The sequence below is a fragment of the Lepisosteus platostomus genome, chromosome 11 (genome assembly GCF_059453375.1).
Source record: "Lepisosteus platostomus isolate fLepPlt1 chromosome 11, fLepPlt1.hap1, whole genome shotgun sequence".
NCBI classification, from domain to species: domain Eukaryota; kingdom Metazoa; phylum Chordata; class Actinopteri; order Semionotiformes; family Lepisosteidae; genus Lepisosteus; species Lepisosteus platostomus.
The window spans coordinates 32,119,581-32,128,720 of NC_142621.1; the positions used below are offsets into that span (position 1 = coordinate 32,119,581).

Below are 9,140 nucleotides of genomic sequence, written 5' to 3' on the forward strand. Positions count from 1 at the left end.
GATCCTTTTTGTAGGCATTCAAACATTCGCCTAGAATTTGGTAAAATTGACCACACAACCTGAGATTAATGGTTTGGTTGCCCATAGAAAGATAAGATTCTTCATTGCACAGCAGGACATAAAGATCGCCTTGTAGACAAAGATCTTAGCCTATCATCTACCAGTCAGAGAGGGATTGGCAGCGAAGCAGAATACTGTTGCCCCACAGGTAGGTATCATAGATTAATGTCCTGTTAAGAGGAAGTCCTGTTACGATCTCCACCACAACATCAAATAAAAAGGTTACAAATAAGAGGAAGTCATTTGGCCCTTTTAGCTCATTTGGTAGTTAGTAGTTCATTGATCCAAGGATCTCATCCAGCCATTTCTTGACTCCAATACTGCAGCTGAGTAGCTTTTTCCATACACCCACAACCCTTTGGGTAAAGCAGTGTCTCCTGATCTTGGGTTTAAATGCACCTCCACAGAAGGGAAAAAGGTGCCACATGGATTCGAACCCATGGTCTCTTGTTAACTTGACGGGTGCTTTAAATGAACTAAGCCACACTACTGCTTCTGCCAGTGCTGCTACTGTTCTCGTCAGAAGGTCATATTTCCCATTAAATTGTCAAAGTAGCATTAGTCGGGGAAGTTCTTTTGTCCCTAACAATTCAGGTATAATTAGAGGTAATGTTTGTGCCATGCTACAATTTAGTCCACAAAATACTCCCAGCAATAAAAATCAGGCACATTTCATTTTCTTGGGATTTAACATAAAAGATTCGTAACTTTCCACCACAAACGGCAAAAGGTTTTTGTTAAACATGAAGGTTTGTGCCAAAAAAAAGAGGATTTTGTCCATAACGCAAAATGCACTTTGTAATACTTTCGTCCACCAAAAACCATTTTATGGATAAAATGCATTGTGATACAAACACCGCACAGATTCATCAAGATCATCAACAGTGACACCAGAGGAAGTGAAGTTTAAGAACAAGGAATCTAAAACCAGATTCTCAGTCACCTGTGATGGCCTGTGGCTCCGAAAGGCTACAGCCAGCCAGGGGAAGATTCATGCAAAGACTGAGACAAATGTTATTCAATTGCACTAATGGTATACATATTGAGATTGGAGTTATCCTGCAGAAATTACCAGTTTAAAATCATTGCTTTCCCTCCTACTTTAATTATGCAAATCACAGTGGAAATAAAATGCATTCCTCTAGGCCAGGAGACTGCTTGGGGACACCATGTCTGCAGGTTTTCTAGGGCTCTCCAATGCACCATCACATGAAGAACCTGGAGAAGCTGTTAGATTGGTTTCATTTAGCCAAGCAATAATGGGGTGGTTAAGATCATTAAGAAATGATCTGGTATGATAACCTGCAGACACACCGCCCTTCCAGGTCCAGGACTGGACTGGATATCCTTGTCCTTGACAGTCAGAAGCTGCCCATACTAAAAACGTTTTTTCAACAACACCGTATAGATAAGGATGACCAAAAACAGACAGAACTACCTTTCTCTCCTAACACTCCTTCGTTAGCCTTAATGCAGAGAAGTGTTTTCTAATCTTTAAGGCAGAGGTACCCAGCTCTGGTCCTGGAGTCACAGTCCGGCAAGTTTTAAGTTTAGCCTTAAATCCTTGTATTTCCTTAAATCCTTATACCTGTATTTTAAACACCTTTGAACATTTTGTTCTATTCATTGACTTGTTGGATCAGTAGTTTAGAGATCATTTAAAATTAAGACATCTACATCGTGTAGCTCTCCGTGGAGACATAGTCCTGAACACATTAACCACGATGATCCAAACACGTGTGAGAAAAACCTGCAATGATAACGACAATACTTTACGTTTCATTAAAAGTATCGTGACTAAGGGTAGATTAAGCTTACCTCACAGTTCAACTTTTACCGAAGGACACACATTTAAAGCTGCAATATTCAAGTTATCTGTTAAAACTTTGCCTGTAGACCAGTCATGTGTTCATGGCAAAGTCATGTTAGCAGGGATTCTGCGGGGTCCCACAATTCCATGCTTAAGCAATAAATCTCTTGGGTCTTTTTAGGCGCTTTGTATCTTAGTAAAAACTTGCGATACTTGGACTGTTACGTCCGAAAACGTTCATTTCTGTGTCAAGTGAATAGCTTTGTCAATGCCGTTGTCTTTATAATATCATAAGAAACGTAATTCAGTAACACTAAAACAACTGAGCAATTTTGTTTCCGACATCCCTCATAAAAAAAGAATGAGCTGGGAATGCCAAAACAAGTGTCTATTTTATTGCGTAAAAACGAAAGTATTTCGCTTTATTTGCGATTTCCTCGAGTACAGAAAACTCGACGGAAGAGATGGAAGAACTGTGGATTAGTTTGGAAATTCGAGTCAATACGGTGGACTGTTTGAGATTGTTCACTGAGAATTCACCAGGAATTCGGCCTAAGTAGCTCCCTGTAATTCTCCTAAAGGACTATTTTTTTCGTCTGTCAAAGAAACTCAGATGATCTACGTACAGAGTCCGCATTTACCAAACGTTTTAAAGCGGAAACATTTCTCTGCGTTTTGATCTATTCATTCGACTGTCGTCTCTAGTTGAGACTAGGCCCATGCGTTTTTCAGCTCACTTGCAGAAAGCCTTTCGATTTTCTTTTTTAAGACAATTTCATTTGCAGACATATTTATATGCGTCTTGTAGCAAACATTTATTTTCCTGCATCAGTTTTGGAGTGAAGAACATTTCCTGCTGGAACTGCGTACACTCCAGCTACGTGTGCTTTTTGGTATGGGGTTGATATCCTTGGCTTCATAAGGGTCTTAATAATCGGCTAAAAGGCTAATAGCACAAAAGGCTAAAAGCTCAATTGGAAAGAAAAGCAAAAGACACAGGGATACCCCAGCACCTAGGATAACCTGAGGACCAGTGTGCAGCTTGTCCAAAACGGGATATATATATGGCTTTCAGATTCCCTGTTTGAAACCCATGAACACAAGCCAGCAGTGAAATTTAATACACTTCATTACACTAAAAAGATGGAGCCACCAGATGGCGCTAACACCTTCCTCATAACGGTTTCGAGCAGTGTGGTCTGAGGTCAGGGCGAAGAGGAGGGCTGGCGTTGAGTCAGCCTCACTCCGAGGACGGCGGGGAGATTCACAATACAACACATCTTACACACGCCCTTGAAATAATCGATTTGTAGAGATGTAAAAGAATCAGGTTAGCACTTCAGTAGACAATAGACAATATTCGAATGACCCAGTCGGGGTTGTGGTGGATTCTTACGGCTAAACTCTTACTTCCGGTCTTCATGGCTGAGATGTCCTGAAACAACCCATCTATAGGTCTGCTGCATCAAAGACACAAGCACAAGGAAACGAAACATTCGTATCCTGACTATAATACCTTCTTGTTAACTGCAACTAACACATCGACGGACTTATAGATACTCGATTCAAATAAACAAGGTCTGACGAACTGGGGCCGGGGTTCCAGAACCACAGTACACGTCTAAACCTGGAGAACATGCCGAGACGTAGTGCGATGTATGAGGTACTCACGCAAACTAGCAATATCTGGCTCATACTGTTTGACAGAATGTCCAGAAATGTCCATGTGCTGCCTTGTGTTTCCCCAGCAGAAAACTTGTACTTCTTCCTGATGTCCATCAAGCTCATTGTATGTGCTGGATTACATATGCGGTTTCTACTTGCGGCGAAACCTCTGCAAACCGCCTAGTTCTTCCATTCCAATTCTCCGTCTCATTAACTCCGGTCCCCCTATTGGCAGTTATTGATAAATTAAGCGGGCAGTTTGTTCAATTAAGGTAACTTTGGTCCTTCGGGGACAGTGGGCCCTCTAACTATTTTGTAGTATTACTTTAAACAATTACTTGCTTGACGGCTGTCAAATCGTTCAGGGTCTATGGCAATTCACCTTTTAAATGCTGCCTATAAAATCAGCTGATGACGGTTACAATTGTCCCTGGAGTATAAAAGTTGATCATTTAGAGGCTATAAAACCAGAGGAACAGGGGTTCTCCATAACTAGGGAGGTGAAGATCGAGACTGGCAGATAGTTTGCTTTTTACTGTAAGACCAGGCACCAGACTCAAGCAGTCCGCAGCAGCAGAGACGCGGTTGAGGTCTGGGAATCCCTTCCCCTCCCGGTGCTGAGAACGATTACATTCCTAGCCAGACGAGAACCTGCCGTGCCTCAAATTAACACCAGGATTTCCAAGTTACGTTAAAGGTGGGACCGACTTGGAAATAGAACCGGATACCACGGTGCTTTCGAAAGCCCCGGTGTGATCCGTTCACAAGGCTGAAAGACACAAATTAAGCTTTTAAATCAATTTGTAACCTGTTTTTTTTCCTTCCTTTTAGTATTTTCTCATCGCGGATGCTTTCAGCAAGCGAATCCGAATCAAAAAATTAAAGTTTTTAAACACTCAGAAATCTGTTCGCTTGTTCTGATTTTTCTTAAAAATTGTGTCGGTTCATTTAGGTACACCTGCGTCCGCTAGGAATACTTAAATACCCATGGAAAACACCCTGCCCAGCAATGAAAAAGAGCTGCAAGAGTTCTGGAAGCTACCCAGTCATGTTGTTAAAGCCGATACACTGGTTTCGTTCAAGAATTGTCTGGATGAGATCCGTGGATCAAGTAAATACTTCGAAACTGGCTAGACTCGCCGTGTAGAGCTGTTTTTACGTTATTTAATCTCTTTCTTTACGGAAATAAAGCAAATTGAATAGCTTTCAAAAATGTCAGTTCCATTGTTTCTGTTATTATTTACAGTCAATTTAATATCAGTTTTGCTTGGATTTTCGTTAACAGGCAACATCAATAAATTCTAAAAATGTTCTATAATTCAAAAGTGGACTTCGCAGTGTCGCCTGCGTCAAAAAACAATCACAACAACGGGAGTGTCCGTTAACGTTAATTAACAACGTACATTTTTGAAAGGCGTGTGTTTTGTTACGCTGTCTCCATCGCAGTTAGGACTGGACAGCCCAGTACAGCTCGATACTGTTCATGCGCTGGGCCACACTGAAACGCCGCCCTCGGGTGGTTAGTGACCGGGTTGGACTGTCCAGTTTTTGGGGCTTTCAGCGTCTTTGCCGAAACTCTCTCAGACATCCTATTTGCCTCACTCTCAGAATTTCTCGTTTTCGTCTCCTTAGAAAATATTTTCAGTAGACTTGCAGTTGGCACGATTCTGTTTCGGAGGAAAAAAAATCGAAATCGGTAAAAAAAAATCAATTTTTCTCAAACTTGCTTAGTTTAAAAAATATTTCTATTGTTGGGGATGTTATCGTTAGTTGGTATGTCAGACGGCACGGAATGCTTGTAAAAAGGGTAACAATGGAAATGATGATTAACATGTTAACATAATGAATGAACATAAGTATATAGAGAAAACAACTTGAAAAAGTTTTGGGGAATTCTTTCCCAGATTTAAAGTGTAGAGTTGATCGAAAAGGTTGCGATAAAGAAAACGTTGCTCCGCATTTTAAAATAACTTTTAAGTCGAAACGTTTTAAGACACCGGAACGCAATAGAAATTAACAAGAACCACAATGTGAAATGCAAACCGCTCGGAATCACTGACATGAAATTTATTTTTTAGTGTTAGTAAAGGTATAAGCAATTATGTCGTTTTTTTATGTATTGATAAACAATTTTATTCGAAAAGATCTGGATTAGGACTATAATAAAATGTAAGAACTCTAAACTGAGAAAAAAAACAATGTAAATGTACATGTACATGTTTCATTGATGCGTTTGAAGTGTGAAATATGGGAACTTTGTCATTTTATTTTATGTAACACACATTTGCGCACGTAAGTTTGCACAGATCTGGTTTATTACCGTAAAGGTCCCCAAAACTGACGGAAAATATAAATAAAACTAGACTTCATTGAGAACCTAGTTACGAGAAGTCTTAATTGGCCAATCTGACGCTAGACAGGTAACAAACCACATATATAGTTATACAGTATCTTGGCCTTCCAGTGTGTGGACTGTGCGCGGAAGCACCAGGCCTCAACGAAACATACATATTTCAGGAAAAAACCGTTACTGTATGAATTCAACAGACGAATTGGCCCAGGAAAAAGAGCCGAGTGGCACAGAAGGTAATGAGACTATTGTTTAACAAATAAGACAAAACTCCAGATCCTCTGAAAAAAATTAAAAACGGTTAAGCGCCGCTCGATTCCTTCTCTGAAGTGTCACAGGAGTTAGAAAAGAAGGGGGGAAGCAGAGGGACAAATTGAAGCTCGTTTTCTTGTCATTAGTTTTTCTATCTTCATTATGAAACGTCAAATGTATATTTTGGCGTTACAGTCTTATACGAATAATGACAACAACTGTTTAAACGGTTTTTTGTTCACATTAACAAGATTACGAAACTCCGATTTGAGACATGTTAACGACATTACATACTACTGTATTTCCACTTTTGTGAAATTCACCCAAAAATAAACACTTTCCTCTCGGCTCTCAGAAGTCCAACTGTGCGGAAACAGCAGTCAAAGACCACACGGTTTTAGGGGTACAAAAGAGGTTTGGTCAGCTGGAATATAAACAATAATATTCTTGTACTAGTTAATATAAATATATTAAAAAGAGATCACTCTCTTGGAATGTTTTTGAGTTTGTCCTTTTCTTACGAGCCGCACCAAAGCAGTGTTTGGCTGCGGTTTCGACTGTTACTAGACTGTCTCTTTCACATATACCTCTCCAGACCGGATGCAAAGTTCGCTTGTCTCACGTACGAGTTATTGGCACCGAACTGGCCGAGACTGTTCATGGGGGACCCCGACACGCCGAGCAGCTGCTCCGTGTGCTCGGCGCAGGAGCCGGACCTCACAGGCGGCAGGGAGAGGCGGTTTCCCGGGCAGTACATCTGCGAGGCGCCCGGGGAGAAGCTGGCCTGGCTCATCGCGGGCAGGTGGGGTGGCGACGAAGGCGGGTAGGGGTACGCGGCCAGGCTCGATGAGATGGCGCCGCTGGCTCTGCTCAGCACGCCGCCAGAGGGGTTGACGGGCTGGGACTGGAAACAGGAGGAGGCGTCGGGGACGCTCACCGAGCAGCTGGGAGGCATGCCCCCCAGGTCCGTGTTCAGGCCGAGCGCCGGAGCGTTGAGCTCCACGGCCGCGGCGGGCTGCATGAGCGACTGCTGGCTTATGAGGTTGTCAATGCTGAACATCCTGTGCTGGCCCTGCCCAACCCCCGCTGAGCCCTGGTAGTGGTGCAGCACTGCGGGGTGAGGGGAGCCCATCTGCGGGGCGTACCCGGAGCCCATGCCCGGGTACAAGGTGTTGGGGTACGATGGTCTGCCCACGGGGGTGGGGGTGAAGGCGCTGGAGGTCTGCATGTAGCCCGGGTAGGTGCTCACATCCGTGCGCTTGAAGCGCTTTCGCCGGCGCAGGAAGCTACCGTTGTCGAACATGTCCTCAGCCGCCGGGTCCAGGGTCCAGTAGTTGCCCTTCCCGGGTCGCCCCGGCTCCCTGGGGATCTTGACGAAGCAGTCGTTGAGGGTGAGGTTGTGCCGGATGGAGTTCTGCCACTTCTTCGAGTTCTCCCTGTAAAAGGGGAATCGCTCCATGATGAACTTGTAGATGCCCCCCAGGGTGAGCTTCCTCTCCGGGGAGTTGGCGATGGCCATGGCGATCAGGGCGATGTAGCTGTACGGGGGCTTTCCTCGCTGCACCGGCCGCTTCCGGCGCCGGCTGCCCGAGCTGGGCAGCTGCTCGTCAGCGTGGCCCGGAGCGTTGTCCTCCCGGTCCGCTGCCGGGCTGCTCCCCCTGGGCTCGGACTTGATCAGCACGCCGTCCTTGCCCTGGCCGGGCACTGGAGAGTCCAGGTTGACGTTTGGAGAGACGCCCAGGGGACTGGCGGCCTCGGTCGGGGAATGTTGCGACTCGGCCGTCATGTTGCACATTCCCGAAAAGTAAGTAAAGTTTGCAAGATTCATAAACGGCTGTTAGAGCTGCTGCCCTGGCAGTGACTGCACCTGAACTCAGAGGGGGTCGAGGATGTACCTGACTGTCTGTGCGTGCGGCCCCGCGGGGATTGACTGCTCCTTGTCTAGGTGAGGGCAGTCTTATATGGCACCGCGGGCTGGAGTGACGCCACCCAGCGCTCAGCCCGCACGGACGCGCTCTGTAGGGGGGGCTGTGCTCGCTGCTCACGGCTCTGTAGGGGGCGTCCCCGCAAAACCCGGCCCGGTCGTCCACATTCGGCATTGATTTATTTATTTATTTCCCTCTGTCAGCGCCTTTCGAAGATTTCAGCATCTTTACTTTCCAATGTCTTTACTGGGACTGTTTAATCTCAGCCTACAGTGGAAGTCGATCGTTTCTGTCGAACTCCAGCCTCGTCTTAGTCAGGTGCATATTTTAAACGAGAAATTGAAAAAGGCTCACTCACATTATGAACCTCGGGCTTCGTCCATTTTTACACATAATCACACATCTTTTTAACGATTACCATATTGAAATAAGAACGATAGGCAGCAGTCTCATGAAAAAAATCCAGTTTTTTTCCCTGATCAAATAATTACAAATTCTGAAAGCAGTCTATGTGTAGAAATGGATACAAGAACGTTATAAAATATTTTTATATTATTTTTCTAAAGGTGCGGATCCTTAAAATTAAATTTTACAGGTAATAAACTCGGTGTTTCAAAAAAAGCTATGTATGAAATACACATAGTTTACTAAAAATGTAAATCAAGTTTGTAAGTCATCGGTAGTTTTCTACTTCTCTAGTAGTCATACCTACTCTATAATATTTTTAAATGCAATTATTTATCAAGCAAGCTAAACGGGTAAAATAAACATTTTTATCATCTCTTTCGGCAGTCATATCTGATTAAATATATCTGTATAGCTGTTATTGAGCAGATATTTGCTGTCAAAAATAATAATCCTGTTTGTGTTATAAATATTTTGTGTTCAGTTTGGGCACCGTGTTACAAAACAACGTTTACCCTGGAATCAGCACCAAGAAGAGTACCCAGACACGTTCAAACTTTGCCCTACTCTGACAGGCTAAAGGAACTGAATCCTTGTTGGACTGAAAAGAGATGTCTACCAGGGCACCTAATTCAAGTATTCAAAATCCTCAAAGACGTCCATAAAGCCCAGA

General features: G+C 43.8%; 1 protein-coding gene across 1 annotated transcript; it reads right to left on the reverse strand.

The window, feature by feature from the left end:
• Nucleotides 1–5,582: 5,582 nt before the first annotated feature.
• foxe3 (forkhead box E3) lies at nt 5,583–8,375 on the reverse strand. Its single transcript, XM_088599165.1, has one exon. The coding sequence runs from the start codon at nt 7,963–7,965 to the stop codon at nt 6,715–6,717; it is 1,251 nt and encodes a 416-aa protein (XP_088455291.1). The 5' UTR covers nt 7,966–8,375; the 3' UTR covers nt 5,583–6,714.
• Nucleotides 8,376–9,140: the final 765 nt, after the last annotated feature.